This window comes from Panthera leo, chromosome B2 (assembly GCF_018350215.1).
Source record: "Panthera leo isolate Ple1 chromosome B2, P.leo_Ple1_pat1.1, whole genome shotgun sequence".
NCBI classification, from domain to species: domain Eukaryota; kingdom Metazoa; phylum Chordata; class Mammalia; order Carnivora; family Felidae; genus Panthera; species Panthera leo.
In genome coordinates, this window is record NC_056683.1 from 98,275,097 (window position 1) to 98,296,632 (window position 21,536).

Genomic DNA, 21,536 nt, shown 5'->3' on the forward strand with positions numbered 1-21,536 from the left:
AAAGTATTCCACAGAGAACTTGTCTCTGCCCCCAGATAGCTAAAGGATCTTGAGGAAGCTAACTTCTTAAATACTTTGGGCTTTGCATGCTTATGCCCTGTATCATATGCAAGAGAATATGAGGATGAAATAACATTGTGTATATGACACTGATTTGGAATTATAAAGTGTTACTCAAAAGAATACACTAGTATTATTAGTCCAGTTCCTTTTTTTATGTCAAACCCTTTATTTTATGTTTTCTTTTTTTCTTTTTAAGTTTTTGTTTAAACTCTGTTTAGTTACCATTCAGTGCAATACTGGTTTCAGTAGAATTCAGTGATTCATCATTTACCTACAACACCCAGTGCTCATCGTAATAGTCCAGATAATTTTATAACCACAGAGTTATATCTAGAACCCATTAATTTTGCGCTCTGATTATATGAAAGGAAAGAATGCCATCAAGAAATGTAAATAGATAAGCACTGATTAGAAAAAGGGGGCCTGAGGTTAGAATTCCAATGATTTGTTTCCTTTTTAAGAGGAAATATTCCATCCCTTGTGGAAGACATCCTGGGACAGAAATGACAGGGGCATGACCTAGGGAAGGACTCAGAAATTATGTTCCCAGCTGCTAGTAATCAATGGATTGTGCTGTACCAGATTGCAATTTCATTAACAGCACATGGAATCCTCATTTCATACCATTCTTGCCAAAAATGATTATAGGAACTTTAAAGATTCCTTGTCAGTTTCATAGGCGAATATGAATCAGTGTTATTTTAATTAGCATTTCTTTGAATAAAAATGGAGTTAAACTCTTTTTTCTTATATTTGTCTATTTTTATTTCTACTTAAAAAAAAGTTTATTTTGAGAGAGAGAGAGCATGAGTATGGGGAGAGGCAGAGAAAGAGGGAGAGAGAGAAAATCCTAAGCAGGCTCCATGCTGTCAGCATGAAGCCCAAAGAAGGGCTTTATCCCACGAATTGTGAGATCATGACCTGAGCTGAAATCAAGAGTTGGACGCTTAACCAGCATGCCATCCAGGTGCCCCTATTTCTACTTTTATGAATTGCTATTCATTCTTCTGCTTATTTTTCTTTTTTTTTTTAAACTGTTTTTCAATTTTTTTAAACGTTTTATTTATTTTTGAGACAGGGAGAGACAGAGCTTGAACAGGGGAGGGTCAGAGAGAGGGAGACACAGAATCCAAAACAGGCTCCAGGCTCTGAGCTGTCAGCACAGAGCCTGACGCGGGACTCGAACGCACGGACTGCGAGATCATGACCTGAGCCGAAGTCGGCCGCTTAACCGACTGAGCCACCCAGGTGCCCCCTTCTGCTTATTTTTCTATTAGGACATATACAGCTGTATTGATTAAAAGAATATTTTATATAAAGATGTCAGTCCTCATTTTATATACTGCAAAGAATGCAAAACAAAATAAAAAATAAAATTTATCATCAAAAATATTAAGTCTTGAAACATGCTCCCAAGAGCAGCTGTGAGCGTTCCTTCTCTTCCCATCTTCCATAGGGAGACACTTAAAACACACATGTCCCCAGCAGGTCTAAATGAGAAAATTAGAGAATTGGAGGCAGAAGAATGGAGTCAAAGACATTTCATAAACCATCCTAAAGTCTATGAACAAAACTAGGACTAACAGAAAGGCAAAATATGTCTGATGCTATGAAGATTATGAAGATGATATTATGAAAATGATATTCACTGGGTTTATAGTGACGTGTGATAAAGCAATTATGGCAAAATGTTAATAACAGAATCTAGATAGTACAATTCTTTACATTTTTATGCATATTTGAAAGTTTTATAATAAAATATTGGGGGGGGGGGTAAAATTTACCTTCTACACGAATACATTTCCATGCTTGTGTTATCTGACGGGCTAAGGTTGTCTTCCCAACCCCCTAAAAAAGAAAGATGTTATTTAAAACCCAAAAGAACAGTCATTTGCCAGAGAAACAGATATTCACATTTAAAAGATTATATTCATGGTTACAATACATGAATATTATCAAGTAAATTTTTTGTCGACAAAAAAAATGAACAGCAGACCTTAGATATTTATAGCATAATTTTTCTCTATAAGAGTCACATTTGCCACATTTTATGAAATGATTTAAATAACATTTTTAAATTAAGAAAATATCCCTGAAACCAGGAAGCTGTACCATTATGGCATTACAGGTACTGTCCTCTTTTGATTATCAAATTTTGTAATTTTGAATACATATCATGATTCTACTGAAACCCGTCACTTTATTTCCTTTCTAAAGTTTATAACTATGAATGTTTTGACAGACTTCCATTTAGTAACTTCCAAGAGCAAAAAATTCCTTCTTAATGGACATCTTTGAAAAGTGTCATCTATTAAAGATAAAAGATCACTTTAATGAAGTAACATTTGTACCTGTCTGCTCTTACTGTTGACTCTTAAAACTCTATTATATGTTAAGAAACATAATGAAAATTACTGGAACTATTTCTTGGTACCTGTCTCAGGGTCTACATAAAATTAAATCAAGGATGGGATCCAGCCTTTGGTCTCTGCTATTCTGGGGAGCCTCTTTAATTAACCAGCTCAGTTTCTCTAATGGTAACTACCAAATAGCTCAATGGCTAAAAATACCTCTATCTGGAGGTCCTTACTAGAAATGCCTAGAAAGGCAGGCTATCTTATGACAGCCATTTTTGGTTTCTTTTTATTTTGTGGAAAGATAATATATAGGTCTGCTAATGCACTTTGAGTAAAGGTGAGGCACATTGCCTCTCAGCAGCTTCAGATATTAATGGGAGAGGCTCCCCGTTTGACTCCATAGTGTCTTGCCTTCAAATACCCAGAGAGTCTCACAACAAATTCCACAGAAAATTTTATATGTCAATTGTGTCTAAAATAACCTTGATCACAGACTACTAACAATTTTCATGGTGCAATGTTTTGATTAATTAATTTCTTCATAATATAAAAACAAAGATAAGTACAATGTCAGTTCCTTTCCAATTATAAGTGCACAAGAGAAGAGAAAGCTATGAAATTACCACCAATATTATATTAGTTTTTAAGTCATACAACTAAAGTCTAACACTGAAAGAAGTCATCATACTATGTAGTTTTCATTCTTGTATGGTAACATAATATTATGATTTTTAAAATAAAAAAATATTAAATAATAAGTTACAAGAGATAACTTACTGGTTTCCCAAATATAACAAAGCAAACAGGTTTAGACAGCAAAAAGTTATATTCAGCTTCATCTTCATTAAATATATCTGCAAAAGGATACTCTTCTGTATTCTCTTCAGAATTCATAATATAAAATACTACAATAAGAAAAAAATGAGATTTTTAGTGACTAATTCAGTTGGAAAAGGCAGGCAGGTTAGGGAAAATGAGAATATCCTGAGAATTTACTTAGCCCCAAAGCCATTCCACACCACTAAACACAAGGATTTTTCCCATACTGACAAAAAAGTTAAACTCATCTATTAAAACAGTAATAAGCTTAGTTTGAGACAAAAACCAAAATCTAGTTATACATTATACAAGACAGCTAAAACAAAATGTTTCAGAGAGATTAAATTAAGGGAAAAATACATACATGCAAACATACACATATTTGTGTGTATTCAATTAAAGATCAAATTACATATGCTATACACATATATGTTATGCAGTTACACACACACACGTGTGTGTGTGTGTGTGTGTGTGTGTGTGTGTGTACATGTGTAGGGACTACTAATGGGTCTAACAGAAATCCAAATCCAATATGTAGAACTGAAAAAAAAAGAACATATATATAACAATATTTATAAGATGTAGCTAAAGTATTTAGAAGCATTAAATACATTAGAGCCAAAGAAAGTCTGAAAAGTACATGAAATAAGCTCACCACTTTTAAGATGTTAGGGGGAAAAACCCCAGGAAAAATAGAAAAATATATTTTAGAAGTTAATAAAATAGAAAACAAACATATAGAGAGAGGGTCACCAAAGCTAAACAGCGGTATTTTGAAAAAACGTAAAAATAGAAAACTTCTGTCAAGATTGTTCAAGTAAAGAAAACAGATGGCACAATTAAACAATATTAGACATTAGGTTTTTAGAAGTATGGTTTCTTATATCTTAAAACAGATTTGTCTATTTTTGTTGTTGTTTATTTCTAACTTTCGTTAATCAGAGTATGTTCTCTGATTTCAATTTTTCAACTTTTTGAAATTTGTTGAGGCTTGCCTCGTGGCCTAGTGCATGGTAGTTGTTTTTTTTTTTTAATGTTTATTTATTTTTGAGAGACAGAGAGAACATGAGCAGGAGAGGGGCAGAGAAAGAGGGAGACACAGAATCCAAAGCAGGCTCCAGGCTCTGAGCTGTCAGCACAGAGCCCGATGCGGGGCTTGAACCCATGAACCGTGAGATCATGACCTGAACCAAAGTCAGACGCTTAACCGACTAAGCCACCCAGGCACCCCAAGTGCATGGTAGCTTTTTAAAAAGTTCCCTGATTCCTTGAGAAGGATATGTGATTTATGTCTGATGCAGTGTACTTTAAATGGACTACAGAATAACAATGCTGCAGATAGAATATAGATAATGCGAGGATACCACAAACAAGGTTATCCCAAATAAACTGATATTATTTCTAAGAATTGATAAATTCCTAGAAAAATCAACTTCTCAAGAAAAAAAAGAGGAAACCTAAGTGGATAACCATAAGGAAACAGAGTCAGTAACTAAAAATCTTCCCACAAAAAGTATAATTGGAGGAAAGTGGGTGGCAGGACCAGAAGGTGGGGCTTAGTGTGTTTCTCTTAGGGAGGCCTCTGCCCTGCCAGGGTCTTTACAGAGGCCCTGGGCCCCAATTTCATAGTTTATTTTGACCAAAGACTTTATGAGGAGGTGGAGAGCCACCTCTGTTCTGTCAGTTTTTGCTCAGGAAGGGGATGGGGGTAGCCAAAGTCTCCTTGGCTTCTTTCGTTTGAAAATAAATTGTGTCTTTGGGGAAAAAATAAAAGAAACCAGATGGTTTTTTGAAGAACTCCGGACGTACAAGCTTCCAGATACTCTTTCAGACAAAAGATAAAGTGGAGACTTCTTATATCAGTTTACGTATCTCATATAACCTTTACCTAAACCAGAGAGAGTGTGAGAAAGCAAAATTATGTACCAATTTCATTCATGAACAAGATTTTAAAAATCCTAATCAAAACATTAGCTAACTGAATCCAGCAATATATGAACAAGGTAATAACATCATGACCAAGTTGGGCTTTCCCCAGGAACTCAAGGTTGTTGAGAAATTAATTTATCATATTAAAACAAAAGAGAAAAACTCCACGATCATCTTAATAGATGTAGAAAAAGTGTAACACAATTCAACACCCTTTAATGATTAATAAAAATCTCTTAGCAACTAGGAAAAGAGGGGAATTTCTTTAATCTGATAAAAGGTATTAACAAAAGACAAACATATTTAATGATTAAATATTAAAAATGTTCTTTTCAGGGGTGCCTGGGTTGGTTAAGAATCTGACTCTTGGTTTCAGCTCAGGTCATGATCATAATCTCGTGGTTTCATGGGTTCGAGCCCCATGTTGGGCTCTGTGCTTGATAGTGTGGAGCCTGCTTGGGATTCTCTCTCTCTCTTTGCCCCTCTCCCACTTGCACTGTCTCTGTCTCTCACAAAATACAAATTAGAAAACTTTAAAAAAATGTTCTTTTCAGGTAATAACAAGACAAAAGAAAGAAAACTAATTATTCCCAGTTGATATGATTGTCTACATGAGAAACAAACATATCACAGATAAATTTTGAGAATTAGCCTGATAACCCAATTTGCTGGATTCAAAATTATACAAAATTCAGTTGCATTTCCCTTTTTTTAATATTTATTTTTTAATTTTTGAGAGAGCGTGAGCAGGGGAGGGGCAAAGAGAGAGATGGACAGAGTATTAAAAGTGGGCTCTGCACCGACAGCAGTGAGCCCAAAGCGGGGCTCGAACTCATGAACCGCTAGATCATGACCTGAGCTAAAGCTGGATGCTCAACCAACTGAGCCATCCAGGTGCCCCCAGTTGCATTTCTATACACCATTATACACCACGACTTGCTAGAAAATGTAACTGAAGATAAAAAAGACTTATTTTTGCAGCAAAATAATAAAGTAACCAGGATTAAATATTATAAAACGTATACAAACTCTTTACGGAAAAATGACAAAATCTTATGAAATGACTTTAATGAGCAGAGTTCAAAAATGGAACCAGCGGTCTGAAATGCTGTTCATGAAACAATAAAAAATGGGTTATGGGGGCTATATGCTTCCAGGTAAAGGGATATGATTATATTTCTCTGTGGAATTTAAGACTATTCAAATGGACTTAATATACCAATATTATTTTATAGTGTCATTATGAAAAAAAAGACATAATAAGAATTATTACCAGTATACTAAAAAGATTGAGAAGAAAACCTCATGACAAAAGAACTAAAATTTCAAGCTTTTTTTAGTACCAAAAAAACAAGTAATGCTACTATAAAATCTAATTATAAGGGAGAAAATGCATCTAAACCTTTTATAGAGGTGGTGCATTTATTAAAGAGTCTCTTTTAAGTACACTAAAACCAGGGCCCTAAGGCCTGGGGTGGGGACATTTAGGTGGATATCTGAGTACTTCGAACCCTAAGATTTATGTGTGTGAGGCAGGAAGCTAGGCATGAGTGAGTGATAGGAGGATGGACCTTAGACGTCCTGATGGAGATGCCCAATGGAGAACCGCCTGGGGACCACCCCATTCCACCCATCTAAGGTCACAACATCCCAGCAGACGAAGAATTGAGTTTGTTGTGCTTGTTGCGCTTGTGCAGACAGCACCCTGTTGTCCTTATTTGGTGTATGCCTCTAGAATAGAAATAATGTTGTTGTTTTCTACCTAGTGCAGGCATTTTGAATACATCTTGGGAAAGGGTATGTTCAGTTGGCTAATTATTATATAATCCAGGCCTGTTACCCAAATGTTTCTACCTTAGGACCCACTCAAAAAAAAAAAAACTGATATAAGCCTACACCCTGGGGTTTCTGGGGCCTTTGTCTCTCTTGACTGGCCCGCTCCTCCCTTGGAGTGTACTTGAGTAAAACTTTGCTCTGCTTTACTTTCCCTTTGCTGTCCTGTAATTCTTTATTGTGGCAGCAAAAAGAACTCAGGCTTCTTCCCTTTTCCATCTAACACTCAGTAGCACCTGGAATGCCTTGCACTGACAGAAGTAGCTCCTTCCTCATCTCTGGAAGGATAGCAGCCTCTCCTTGCATCACCTGAGGCAGACACTTCAGAAAACAATGCTTGCCCTCCGCAAGATCTGCTTCAACTTCCTCATAGCTTTTAGACCAGTAACTGGGGTCAAGCAACAGCCCAGCCTAGCTGTGGAGGCACTGGTACAGGAAGAAAGGTATTGTGCACCTAAAGAATTGGAGGGCCTGGCTATGACGTACCAACAGGAATCAGGAGAACATGCTTACAAAAGGATCTTGAGGGTGCTGAGTGGGGGAATGGAGACTAGATGAGAGTTTATTGATACGTGGGCTCTCTCCCATGACTCAAGGTGTTAACATCCTGACTAGGACACCTGGGGTGGGTCCTAATTCACTGCTGGTAAGGTTCCTTGAAGCTTGGAAAAGAACAACAGCCTGTAGTAAATGTAGTGGAAATGCTGGAACTGCCTTGGTAGAATATAGAGTAGTGTGTCAAAGGCTCGAGGAGGTGACATGTTAAATGGATTTCACATATGAGGCTAGAGAACTCATAAGCCAACTCTGCTTGTTGGGATGGCCAGAGGACACTCCCCTCATTAAGGCTATAAGGAATGAACTAGTAAGGGGGCACTAGTATCCTTAATAAGCTCAGTGGTGGCTGTTCTTTGTAGGCCAGGACTGAAGGTAGGGGAAAGGCTGCTACGATACTGGAGTTCCATGTTTCAGTGGGGATGACAGGGTCTTGAAGAGCGGAGGCCAGATGGCAGCACTTAACCATCAGAAACAAAGTAGGTGTACTTACTACAATGGGCAGGAAGTCCAGAATGGCAACAAGCAAGATCCACAGAAATCTATGGCAATGGTTAATAAACCATGGAATTTCTAGGGGGTGAAATGGATGAGCAGTGAACGAAAATGTTTATTAACTTCCTTTTCTAAAAATGACAAAGGGCAAGTGAATCAAAGGCTGATGTCAGCAACCACAGTGGAAAATCATGATCCTTGCCTAGTTCTTAGCTCCAGAGCCCATTTATTGAAGGGGAGGCAAGGAGTCCTCGAGAATAGACCCTACAATACCGTAACAAGTATTTACAATAGGGATTCCCCAATTCTTCCTTCTCCAAGGGAACCTACAACCATTAACTGGGGAAATACACACTGTGGAAATGGGATTATCCTCCTCTTTCAGAGCCTACAGGACATAGGGTCTGAGCTGACACCAACACCAGCAGATATAAAATGCCATCATGGCCTCCTGCTGGTGTGAAAGCAAATGGAGAACCAGTAATAAATGGAGTCTTGGCTCAAGTCTGTCTTACAGTGCAGGATCTGCAGGATCACCTCGTGGTTCTTTTCCTGGTCCCTGACTATGTGATGGGGATTGCAGCTGGCAAAATCTTCCCAGTCGTTCCCTGCCTGTGGAGTAAGCACCACTGTGGTAGAAAAGCCAAGTGGAAGCTCATGAAATAAATAGTAAGTCATTCCAAATGCAATGGAAAGGTGTTACCCAAAACTATCTAAAAGATAGCCCTGCTTAATTCTCCAGTGTGATTTTTTACAAAAACCAGATAGATCATGACAGATGATGGGGGACTACTGAAAACTTAACCAAGTGATAGCCCCACTCGTAATTGTGCAGATGCGATCTTTACTAGTCAGACACAGCTTCTTGTCCTTGGTATGCAGCTACTCATCTGGCAAATGTGTTGTGTTTTTTTAAAATCCCTCTCAGAAAAGAAGATTATAAACAGTTTGTATTCACTTAGAACAGTCAGCAAGGAACATTCAGGCTTGCCCCAGGACTCTCCTGCTCTTTGAACAGCTATAGTACAAAGGGGTCTTTTTGATCCCTTGTTGATATATTATCAATATTGATAATATCAGAGCCTGTGAGCAGGAAGTGGCAAGTGTTCTGGATGGCTTCATAAGACACATGAGCAGCAGAAAGTGGAAGATAAATCTACAAACATTTAAAGCCCTGTTACTTTGGTGAGGTTTTAAAAGACCAGTGGTCTGGGACATTCCGAGATGTTCTCTCCAAGGTAGAGGACAAGTTTACTATACCTTATACCTTCTACCTCTAAAAAAAAAAAAAGAGGTGCAGTATTTTATAAGTCTCTTTAGTTTTTGGAGACAGCCTGTAGCATACTTGGGAATACTGTTCTGATCCATATAATGGGTGACTTGGAAAGCTGTCAGTTTTGAGCGAACCTCAGAGCAACAGAGAGCTCTGTAGCAGTTTTAGTCTATGGTACCAGAGGCCTGCTTCTTGGGCCATATACCTGGCCAGATCCCATGATGCTAGAGGGAGACACCTACAGTAGGTGAGAATACTTTTGGAGTCTTAGGAAAGCCACAACAGAAACCTCTCGGTGTAAATCATTGCTGTCTGCAGCAGAGAACCACTCCCCATTCAAAACGCCGCTCCTGGCAATGCTCTGGACTCTGGGAGAGAATGAATGCCTGGCCATGGGACATCGAGTGACTATGCAACTGGAAGTGCCCATCATGAACTGGGTACATTAGATCTAGTCCTCAAGTTGGGCAGGCACAGGGGCAATCCACCGAATGACAAAAATGGAACGCTGGGATCAGGTCCAAGCACGTCTGGAGGGTACAAATGAGTTTCATAAAAAAGCAGCCCAGACACCATGTCATCTATCTTTTGCTTATCAATGTCTCTTTTTCAGCTCAGACATCATAAGGAATTCCCTAGGAACTTAAAAAAAGTTATGGATGAATCATGATACATTGGTGCAAACTGTAAATGGAATGCTTCCAGACTTTAATGCCACTCAGAGGCAGCCCTGAAAGATGATGATTAAGGGAAATCCTCCTTGTGGGCAGAGTTTTAGGCAGTGTACCTAGGTCCTCAGTTTGGAGGACAGTATTGAATGGCTTGGTCAAAGGCCTGGGAGGAGCAAGATTGAAAGATAAGAGAAAAAAGAGTTCTGGGGAAGAGGCATGCGAATGGACCTATGAGAGGGGCATAGCAAACACACTCTATGGCAAGCTCTACCAAGTCACACCCTGTGTGATCCCATTCCCTAAGAGAAGATGGATTCTGTGACTTGCTTCTAAATCTAGCAAAGTTATAAGACATACCATTCCTGTGATTACATCGTACTATGTAAGATCCTATTTTAGCACACTGGAGAGACTTCCTGGTTGGCTCTGAATTAAGTTGCCATGATGTGAAAGGACTGCTGGCAAAGAACAGTGGGTGGCCTCCAGTCATGGAGAGAGCCCCTGGACAACAGCCAGGAAGAAAAGAAACAACCACAAAGAGATGAATTTTGCCAACAATTTAAACGAGCTCAGAAGCAGATTCTTCTTTAGTCGAGTCTCCAGATGAAAATGCCGTGCAGCCAACATCTTGACCACAGCTCTGTGAGACCCTCACTGGAGAAACCAGCTAAGCTACGCCTGGACTCCTGAACATGGAAACTATGAGATAATATATGTATGTGTTTTAAACTGCTAAATTTGTGGTAATTTTGTTATACCACATAGTAAAAAAATACAAGTGGACACAAAATATGTGGATTTTTGAGTCTCACAAAGCAGGTTGATTTTCCAGTAAACACTAGCCAGTCTTTATCCCGGGTCACCTCAATGCTTCCAAAATGGGCTCATAAATGGAGGAGGCATGGTGGTAGGGATGGAGGTGATGGAGGCCATTGCATAGGTTCAATGACGCATCTCCCTCTCAACAGGCTGATTTAGTTATTTCTATCACTAAGCATCTCACCTGTCTGTTACAGAGACTGAGGCTAAGCCCTCAAAATGGTATATCCATTCAGTGACAAACTGATTACATGGAATTCCTTCACCTTGGAGAATACAGCAGGTGACATGTGTCCCTGTATGGGTGTGCTTTTCCTACCCACAATGCCTTGGCTAGCACTACTATCTAAGGGTTTGGAGTGTGTCTCATTTATCATGAGATCCCATATAATATTGCCTTGGATCAAAAGACCCTCTTTTTAGTAAAGGAGGTATGATAAGAAGGATCCACTGCTTCTACCACATACCTCTTCATCCAGAAGCTACCGGTGTGACAGAATGTTGGAATGGCCTCTTAAAGTTACAATGAAAATGCCAGTTTGAGATTGTGTGGGATTGAGACACTACCATCCCTCTCAGTGATTGACATGAGGAATTTGTACCATCCTTCCTCATGACTTCAGGCTCTGCTGGACTGGAGGTCCTGGCTTTGATTGAGGGGAGAGAGATGCTTCTATCAGGAGACCCCTTTAGGTGGGTTTCACTAAACCTAAAACCGCTGCCTGGTCCTCTGTGGCTCCACATGCCCATAAGGAGTTACTGGACTGGCAGGTGAGGACAGGGTTGGTTTTACTGCTTGGAGCAGGAGATGTATGTCTTGAACTCAGGGGATTCTCTGAGACTCCTCTTGTAATTGTAGCAAGCCCGATCTGACAAAGACATGGTAACAAGAGGCTTACAGCCCTCAGGGATGAAGACTGGTTACCCTACTGGGAAAACAACTGAGCTCAGCAGAAGTGCTGGCCAAGGGTAAGAGAAATCTAGAATGGGTGGTAGAGGAGGCAAGTGATGAATTATCAATTTCAGACCTCGGATTAATTGCAGTAGTGGATTCTATAGCTTGTCCCACTAATCATCTTTTGGTGAGTGCTTTTCTTTCAGAAATTGAGACCAACCACCTGAGGGGATGGTGTGAACTTAATGTGGGCGGGGGAGGGGGGAGAGTGGAAATGACTAGTGCAAACGAGTATATCTCATTGGAACATAGCAGATGCTGTTAGTGCCCATAACCACTTGACATGTAACTTTTCCATGAATGGTCAGTCTGACTTCTAACTTCTAGCACGTGTGGCTCTTTGCCTAAGGAATGTTTCCAGCTGCCATACCTAGTCTGCCTGAGCAGGCAGACCACAGGCAGGCCACAAGTTCCAGGCAGACCACAAGTTCCAGGAAATTAATGTTCCGCCATAGCAGGCCTCAGCCAATAACTGATGGGAGGTAGTGAATAAATGCCCCAGCTCCTTTGCCCTTAAGAGGGAATTACTCTGAGACAAATATCTCAGTATTCCACAGTGAATTCAGCCCACAGAGAAATTTGCTTGATAATATTCCTTTTATCAGCTTCCTTCTGTTCCCTGATGTTTCCTGGGATTACTTCCTACATGAACCACTTGCCCTCGAATTTTTGTCTCAGGATGTGCTTCCAGGTGAACCAAACTAAGACAAGGTTCAAATGAAGAGCAATATTACAGTATAATATAAATAATTGAAAACTAAATATTGGAAACCAGAATTCTACACATATTTTAAGAGTTGTTATCCTAAATAAAAACATAGTGCAGATATTTAACTCATATTCAGAAGAATTGGTTTCCACTATGAAAAAAACACAACTAAATATTCTTCCCAGTTGGAAGATCCAAGTCAATGTAAAATGCCAGAACTGACATGGCCATCTTTCTAGTTCTTAATAAAATAGGACCAAACTATGAAAGAAAATTAAAATACTAAATAATTAAACATTTATTTTTTTTTAATTTGGTAATTTCTCAATTTTAAATTTACAACATGATCTCTAACATCTCATTGTTATGTAATATAATCTCTAATATCACATTATGTTATAGGTTTATACTATAATTCAATAGAATTTTTACAAGTTCCCTCACCTTTTAAGCCGTTGAGAAACTCTCCAGGTGGGTTGTGCGGTTTACAGGGGGCCCATCTCCTGGGAAACCTACCACTTCTACTTAGGCGATGTCTTATACTCTCATAGTAGGTGCTCAGTAAATATTTGTGGAATGACATCAGTGGTTGGAAGGGAAAATTGTTTTTAAAAGTAATTTACTGAGAAATCCCTAAGTTTAGTTTTGTAGGAAAAGGAACTGGCCTAGGGTCCCCGCAGGAGGTAAGTTTCCATTCAATAGGCACAAAACGCGTCGGGGAGGGGGACTACGACCCCTACTTACCTGGGCACAGAGGAGTCCCCAGGAGCCCACAGGACCCCACCTGCCGGACCGCAGCCGCCTCTGGTATCGCTGTGTCGGTGCAGCGGTTGCCTAGGGAACCCCTGGCGGGGCTTCGCGCAGTGCCTCTTGGGGGACCGGGTCTTGTAGGTGGGGCTGTAATTTATTGATTTTTTAAAATAATTTTACTTATTCACTTTTTCACTTTGTATTTTTAATACATTCCTTTTGACAAATATAAAATGAATGATGATTAGAGAGGGCATGTACATTGCCCACTTGGGTTCACACATATCAAATGGAAGAGGCCTTATTTTAACCCAGAACTGCCGGTCTCAAACTCAGTGCCACACCACACTGCACTAAACATTGCACGACAGTCCGTTTGTAGAATTTACAAAATCTCCAACTTTCGGTGATTTTTTAAAAAAGGTGATTTAAAAAAAATTCCTTGAACCACACAGCTTTCAGACAGCATGGATTTTGTTGACTCTCCTAAGGGTTAATACAGATAAAGAGACGCAAGGGGAAAAACACCGGCACACAGCGAAGGGCTATCAGATATATTTCCAGGAAAATAAGGGCAGAGGTGGGCAGAAAAAAAGAGACCAACTTCGAATGGATCTATCTACAACTCAGAGAACCGATTCAAAAGAAGCAATCCAGTCGCAAACCCTACTCCTTTTCCAAAGAGGACTAGATGAAGCGCGAGCCCAGACTAACCTGTCCACTTTTTCTCCGCCCACTTTTTCTCCGCCCACTTTTTCTCCCGCCCGCACCAAACATGGCGCCCTTCGCTTCCTCCCTAAACAACGCGCAGGTTCTACGCGACCTCTCTATGGTATATCCTCCAGCTCCGCCCCCGACGTGCCTGGGGCGGGACTTGCCCGGAGGTGGGGATCCGGGATCCGGAAACACCTGAGCTATTCCCGGTCTTGTTTGTTTAGTGCACAAGGGGCGTTTTTTCCGTCTGGATCTGATGTCCAGGGTGTGAGGTGTCTTCTCTCCCGGGCTCCTGGAGCAGTCTGGAGGTTGCCGCACTCTGGGCCGCGGCCTGGTGCCCTGTCGTGAGGGCCCCCATTTCTTCCGACCATGCCCGCGGCCGCTGCCCCCATCATAAGCTCCGTCCAGAAGCTGGTTCTGTACGAGACCAGAGCTGTGAGTTCCCTGCGCAGCGGGGCGCGGCGGGGCGCGGCGGGGCGCGAGAGGGAGGACGGCGACAGCATCTTCCTCCCTAAGTCCCTAATCCCAGCCTTGGGCATGTGTCTGAGGGGGCTTCGCCTTGTTATCGCACCCAGGGCACTGCTGCTTTTGCTTTTACATGTTTCCATTTAAAAGCCACAGTTGAAATACACTGGAAACAGGTGTTTGTGGGTGTATCTCAGAAACTGTTCATAAAGTTCTGAACGAGTATGGATTCTTTCCAACTTTCAGAGTCTGTTAGTTCTGTAGTTCGCTACTTACAGTACAGGCAAGGGTATGAAAAAATATTTTTGACCTTTGAATGAGTAATTTGTGTGTTTTCCGATTCCATGGCATACCAATTACTATACTGTTAATTACGTACGCTTTTATTGCTAAAATATTTGGTTCTCTTTATTTGAAAGGAAAGGAAAACTTGTTTTGCTTAAAGACTGGTTTGTTTGGGTAACATTATTTTGCTTTTTCACTTGACTTTTTTGCACTTTTTGTTTCATTACTTCAAATGGCCGTGTAAATAGTTACTATAGAATAAGATCAGTTTTTGTGTTTAGATTACTGGGTCCCTAAGATTTACAGAATAGTGTTTATAGGAGCACATTGTCATTTGTGTGGTTGGAAAATAAAGTACAACTTTTTGAATTGGGGTAACAGTAATGTTAGCGTCTGTGTTTAAAATTACACTTGTAGTAATAAGATTGCTTATGCTGGAAGCCTGCCTGTATGCTGTAGAGTGTTTCATAGGGCACATTCAATGGAACCTGGGTTGTCTTCCATTGATAAAGTAGGTACTTAACAGTTTCTCGATTATAACCTGGTTCCAATATCAGCTCTGCCTCAGGTCACAATTAATGGAGAAGTATTGTTGAACCTAAGTTGATTTTGTTGGCAACTTCATTTGATTAGATCCACGCCAGAAGAGGAAATTATCAAATATCTGTAGCTATCTTGAGTTGTTCTCTGAGGAGAGTCATACAGAAGTATCATTTTGACATTGAAACAAAACCTTCTGCTTTCTGTAAAATGTGCTGGTAAATGTCCCTGGTTAGAAACATAAATACTACACTCAAAACACAGAAACTTCAGCCCATTAATCAGCTGAGCATTCATTAGGACTGTCTGAGATGTTAGTATTCTTTTCAAAGCATAACTCAGGGCTCTTCTGCTCACAAACCTTCAGTAGCTCCCATTCTGAGGAGAGTAAACACTTTATCCTTTAGTTTGGCATTGAAAGCTATATGTGATTTGTCATCAGCCTGTATGATTTTATGTCTAATTTAATATCAATTCAACAAATATTTATTGAGGATTAACGCTGTGCCTTTATGTGCCTTATTCTGCGGTGAATCTGTATTGCTTTCAGTTCCTTATACCTACCTAGTGTCTTTTCTGCAGCTCTTTCCTAGTAAAGTCCCACCCCTTCTTGTCCTGTCATAACCTGTTGGTCCTCACAGCACACATGGTGGTACAGTGCCTTGTAAACAGTAGGCTTCCATTAGATACACTTGAGAGTGTCTAATGTAAAGAGATACGTATTCCAGAACTTGGTTGTGACCCCACTCAGTCATCTAAGCAATGCAAACTAACTCCAGCCAGCTTAGAGATAAAAAGCGAGTTTATCAGAAGGATGCTGGAGGAGCCACTGCTTGGAATCACTGGAAAAGGCTAACTCTTCAGCTTCTGGAAAGGCAGGAATAGGAGAGCAGTATTAGAGAACCCACTCAGGGTGTTGCTGAGGACATACCATAGGCATTAGGAGAAGGAACATGATTGACTCAGCTATGATTGGGAATCTGCCCCTTGGTGGGCAAATCATCGTGGCCAGGATGGGGTCTGGCAGTAATGACTTTTGTTTTCAGGAATGGTTGGGCCAAGGCAACCACCCTGAGAAATGTCTGCTGAATTTAATTTTTGAATCTCAGTTTCCTCATCAGTAAAGTATGTGATTCTTCTTTTTTATATTTGGATTTAAAGATTTAAGCAGAGGGGCACCTGGGTGGCTCAGTTGGCGCAGGTCATGATCTCGTGGTCCGTGAGTTCGAGCCCTGCGTCAGGCTCTGTGCTGACAGCTCAGAGCCTGGAGCCTGTTTCAGATTCTGTCACTCCCTCTCTCTGACCCTCCCCCATTCATGCTCAGTCTCTCTCTGTCTCAAAAATAAATAAAACATTAAAATTTTTTTTTAATAAAAAAAATAAAGATTTAAGCAGAAAGATTTATTTCAGTAATAAGTTCAAAGTTTAAGGGACATAAATAACTCAGAAAAAAAGCATAAAATTGTCGGTAAGTAAAGAGGTCCTAGGAAGTAAAAGGAAAAAAAACCCAACTGTAGCGGGTTGTGTTAATGAGAATAATAGAGCTAATGCTTATGGAACACTTCTATGCCAGCCACTGGTCACAAAGCACTCCACATATATTTTGTTATTTAATCCTCATAAAACCTCTAAGAAGTAAATCTTGTTACTACTACTATTACTACTATTGTTCAGTGAAGAAAAGAATGAGGCAGAGAAGATCAGTAGTGCTACTGAGAGTGTGGTCTGACAATTGGTGCCCAGCATAGATAGTTTGTAACTGGACTGGGACGGATTACATATAGAAACAGAGAGTCAGTGATTAGAAACTTTTATAGCTATTTGACAAAGTAATTGTATATCTGATGAATCAGTTAATTTAGAACATGGGTTTGTGGTTTGTGTGTCTTTGGGTTTGTGTTTTTTTGTTTGTTTTTTTTAGCTTGTTACGGAAAATTTGAGCAAATACAAAATAAACAGAATAGTAAACTCCCACATATCCACACCACATATCCACACCCACATATCCATCACCAGCTCCTGAATTACCTTTATTAGCTATAACTTGTTCCACTCCCCACCTACCACTTACTGTTTTATAAGGTTCTTTTTTTTAATTTAAATAAGTTGGAATGCGCAAATCTAAACAATAGAATTTGATTATTATTTTTTTAATTTAAATTCAAGTTAGTTACATATATTATAGTATTGGTTTCAGGATTAGAATTTGGTGATTCATCACGTACATATAACACCCAGTGCCCATCCCAACAAGTGCCCTCCTTAATGCCCATTGCCTATTTGGCCCACCCCCCACCTACCTCCCCTCTAGTTTGTTCTCTGTATTTAAGAGTCTCTTATGTTTTGCCTTCCTTTTTGTTTTTATCTTATTTTATTTTTCCTTCCCTTCCCCTATCTATGTTCTTCTGTTTTGTTACTTAAATTCCACATACGAGTGAAATCATATGGTACCAGTTTTTTTCTGACTTATTTCACTTAGCATCATATACTCTAGCTCCATCCATGTTGTTGCAAATGGCAAGATTTCATTCTTTTTGATCACCAAATAATATTCCATTGTATATGTGCATGCCTGTGTGTGTGTGTGTGTGTGTATACACCACATCTTTATCCATTCATCAGTTGATGGACATCTGGGCTCTTTCCATAATTTGGCTATTGTTGATAGTACTGCTGTAAACATTGGGGTGCATGTGCCCCTTTGAATCAGCATTTTTGCATCTTTTAGATAAATACCTAGTAGTACAAATGCTAGGTAGTAGGGTAGTTCTATTTTTAATTTTTTGAGGTACCTCCATATTTTTTTTTGAGAGCGGTTACACTGGTTTGCGTTCCCAGTCAAGAGTTCAAAAGTGTTCCCCTTTCTCTGCATCCTTGCCAACATCTGTTGTTTCCAGAGTTGTTAATTTTAGCCATTTTCACAGGTGTGAAGTGATATCTCATTGTGGTTTTGATTTGTATTTCCTTGATAAGTGGTGTTGAGCATCTTTTCATGTGTCTGTTAGCCATCTGGATGTCTTCTTTGGAAAAGTGTCTATTCATGTCTTCTGCCCATTTCTTCACTGGATTATTTGTTTTTTTGGGTGTTGAGTTTGACAAGTTTTTTATAGATTTTGGATAGTTACCCTTTATCCAATAGTTCATTTGCATATATCTTCTTCCATTTCATTGGTTGCCTTTTAGTTTCGTTGATTGTTTCCTTTGCTGTGCGGAAGCTTGTTATCTTTTTAAAAACTTTTTTTAAATGTTTTATTTTTGAGAGAGAGAGAGACAAGAGTGTGAGTGGAGAAAGGGCAAAGTGAGGGAGACACAGAATCTGAAGCAGGCTCTAGGAGGTCAGCACAGAGCCTGATGTGGGGCTCGAACCCACGAACCGCGACATCATGACCTGAGCCAAAGTCGGGTATTTAACCAAATGAGACACCCAGGTACCCCCAGAAGCTTGTTATCTTTATGAGATCCCAAGAGTTCATTTTTGCTTTTGATTTCCTTGCCTCTGGAGACATGTCTAGTAAGAAGTTGCTGTGGCCGAGGTCAAAGAGGTTGCTGCCTGTTTTCTTCTCCTCTAGGATTTTGATGGTTCCCTGTCTTAGATTTAGGTCTTTAATCCATTTTGAGTTTATTTTTGTGTGTGTTGTAAGAAAGTGGTCCAGTTTCATTCTTCTGCATGTTGCTGTCCAAGTTTTCCCAGCACCATTTGCTGAAGAGACTGTCTTTTTTCCACTGGATATTCTTTCCTAAGATTAGTTGGCCGTACATTTGTGGGTCCACTTCTGGGTTCTCTGTTCTGTTTCATTGATCTGAGTGTCTGTTCTTGTCCCAGTACCATACTGTCTTGATGATTACAGCTTTGTAGTATAGCTTGAAGTCTGGGATTGTGATGCTTCCTGCTTTGGTTTTCTTTTTCAAGATCACTTTGGCTATTCGGGGTCTTTTCTGTTTCCATACAAATTTTAGGATTATTTGCTTTAGCTCTGTGAAGAATGCTGGTGTTATTTTGATAAGGATTGCATTGAATGTGTAGATTCCTTTGGGTAGTATAGACATTTTAACAATATTTGTTCTTTCAGTACATGAGCATGGAATGTTTTTCTATTTCTTTGTGTCTTCTTCAATTTCTTTCATAAGTGTTCTATAATGTTCAGCATATGGATCTTTTACCTCTTTGATTAGGTTTATTCCTAGGTATCTTATGGTTTTTCTTGTACAATTGTAAATGGGATCGATTCCTTGATTTGTCTTTCTGCTGCTTCATTATTGGTGTATAGAAATGCATCCAATTTCTATGTGTTGTTTTTATATCCTGCGACTTTGCTAAATTCATGTATCAGCTCTAGCAGTTTTTGGTGGAGTCTTTCAGGTTTTCTACGTAGAGTATCATGTCATCTGCAAAGAATGAAAAATGAAAAAGAATGAAAGAATAAAAGTCAAACTTTTATTTTGTATTTTATTTCTTTTTGTTGTCTGATTGTTGAAGCTAGGACCTCCAGTAGTATGTTGAAAACAGTAGTTAGAGTGGACATCCCTGTTGTGTTCCTGACCTTTGGGGGGAAACTCTCAGTTTTTCATCATTGAGGATGGTATTACCTTTGAGTCTTTCATATATGGTAAGCTGTAGAATTTATAGATCAATTTTTAGACCAATATGGGGAGAACTGAATCTTAGTAATATTGAATCTTTTTCTGAAATTGGAAGTTATTTATTATTTTTAATTGAAATATTATCATAAAATTACTTATATAAAATGAAGATTTATTAATATTTGAATTATTAAGATATTTCATATTTGTATAATTCAAATATATAAAATGAAACTCCACACCCATGTCCTGCTACAAGAAGATTTTCTTCTTTTCATTTTTGCTTTATAGAGCACTTTGTTTTATAAAGAAATTTAATAAGCAAGCAAACAAACTAACAAGATTAAGCCAAAAACCTCTATTGTAATAGTAATAATAATGGAGAAAATAGGAGCAAAGAAAGAAAAACAGAGCATAGTAAACCTTGCTCTGGAAAAATAAAAATAAAGCTACCTTTAGGTGATGATATTCTGGAAGAACACTCAACCATGTGTACAGAGACCATTTTCTTTCAGTCAGTTTAGAACACATAGACTTTGCTTTACAGATTAAAATTAAAAAAAAATTTTTTTTAATGTTCTTATTTATTTTTGAGAGAGAGCGCGCGCGCGCGTGGGGGAGGGGCAGAGAAAGAGAGGGAGACACAGAAGCCGAAGCCTGCTCCAGGCTCTGAGCTGTCAGCACAGAGCCCGATGTGGGGCTCGAACTCACAAACTGTGAGATCATGACCTGAGCTGAAGTCGGACGCTTAACCGACTCAGCCACCCAGGTGCCCCTACAGATTAAATTTTTAAAATGTTTGTAATTGGGACTGTCTAAAATTATACATTGCAGGATCGTGTAATATTGAATCTTTTAATCCATGGTATATCTCTCCATTTATTAGGGGTTTATTTTCTCTTAGCAATATGTGATAGTTTTCAGTGTTGAAATTTTATGTCTTTAAAAAAAACCTATTCCTGAGTATCTTATGAGTTTTGATACTATTGCAAATGGAATTTTAAATTTGATTTAATAATTGCTTGTTACTAGCATACAGAAATTGAGTTGATTTTTGTACATTGACCTTATATTCTGAAACCTTGCTAAAGTCACCATGTGGAGAAGCTGGAGCTGGTGTGTTGAATTAAGAATAATGCAGACTGTGACCGGCTGAATTGAGGGGCACAGGCCACTCACATGGGGTTGGCAGATAGCTCCCTCAGCATCAAACTTTTACTTTGGGGAAGTGAAACCCACAGGGTCGATTGAAGGCACAGTTTCAGTACACCCACAGAAAGGAAGTAGGGCTACAACTCTTAGAAATGGCAGAGGTGGGAGTGTTGGGGGAGAGGAGGGAATGATCTGGGGGGAAAGCAGTCCTCTGTCCTAGGCACTGTGAGCAGGAGATAGAGAGCAGGGTAGCAAATACCTATGACTGAACAGGTGATAGGAGCAGAGGTCATTAACTTTTTGTGGGCTTAACTCTAAGTGGCTATTTTAAAAAGGTATCATAGGAAGAGCAAAGTGGGAAATTATGGTAGCAATCCTAAACTCAGGTCCTTATCTAAATGTTTAGACTTGGTGTGAACAGCGTTATCATACTGTCAAATACCTAGTCCTCAACACAAAATAGTCATTTTTCTCATCACACTCATTAGTTCTAGTAGCTTTTTTTGGGGGGGGTCATTTCCTTAGCGTTATGCATTAATAATCATATAATTTAGGAAGGGGAACTACT

The 21,536-nt window shown here is 39.3% G+C and overlaps 2 protein-coding genes across 9 annotated transcripts in view; one reads left to right on the plus strand and one right to left on the minus strand.

Annotated features, from left to right (window-relative positions):
• Positions 1-13,307, minus strand: part of AK9 (adenylate kinase 9) — a 141,708-nt gene extending 128,401 nt beyond the window's left edge. For all 4 annotated transcript variants that reach the window (XM_042939528.1, XM_042939527.1, XM_042939526.1 and 1 more), the window contains exons 1-3: positions 13,226-13,307; positions 3,198-3,325; positions 1,848-1,911 (exon numbers count right to left, since the gene is read on the minus strand). In XM_042939528.1, coding sequence (XP_042795462.1) covers positions 1,848-1,911; positions 3,198-3,314 — 181 coding nt within the window. In that variant the 5' untranslated portion in view covers positions 3,315-3,325; positions 13,226-13,307. The remainder of the gene's footprint in view (positions 1-1,847; positions 1,912-3,197; positions 3,326-13,225) is intronic.
• Positions 13,308-14,083: 776 nt separating this feature from the next.
• Positions 14,084-21,536, plus strand: part of FIG4 (FIG4 phosphoinositide 5-phosphatase) — a 130,863-nt gene continuing 123,410 nt past the window's right edge. For 2 of the 5 annotated variants that reach the window (XM_042939554.1, XM_042939560.1), the window contains exon 1: positions 14,086-14,380. In XM_042939554.1, coding sequence (XP_042795488.1) covers positions 14,315-14,380 — 66 coding nt within the window. In that variant the 5' untranslated portion in view covers positions 14,086-14,314. Of the gene's footprint in view, positions 14,381-21,536 lie in introns of all 5 variants that reach the window. The other 3 variants (XM_042939558.1, XM_042939557.1, XM_042939555.1) reach the window with 3 other exon arrangements.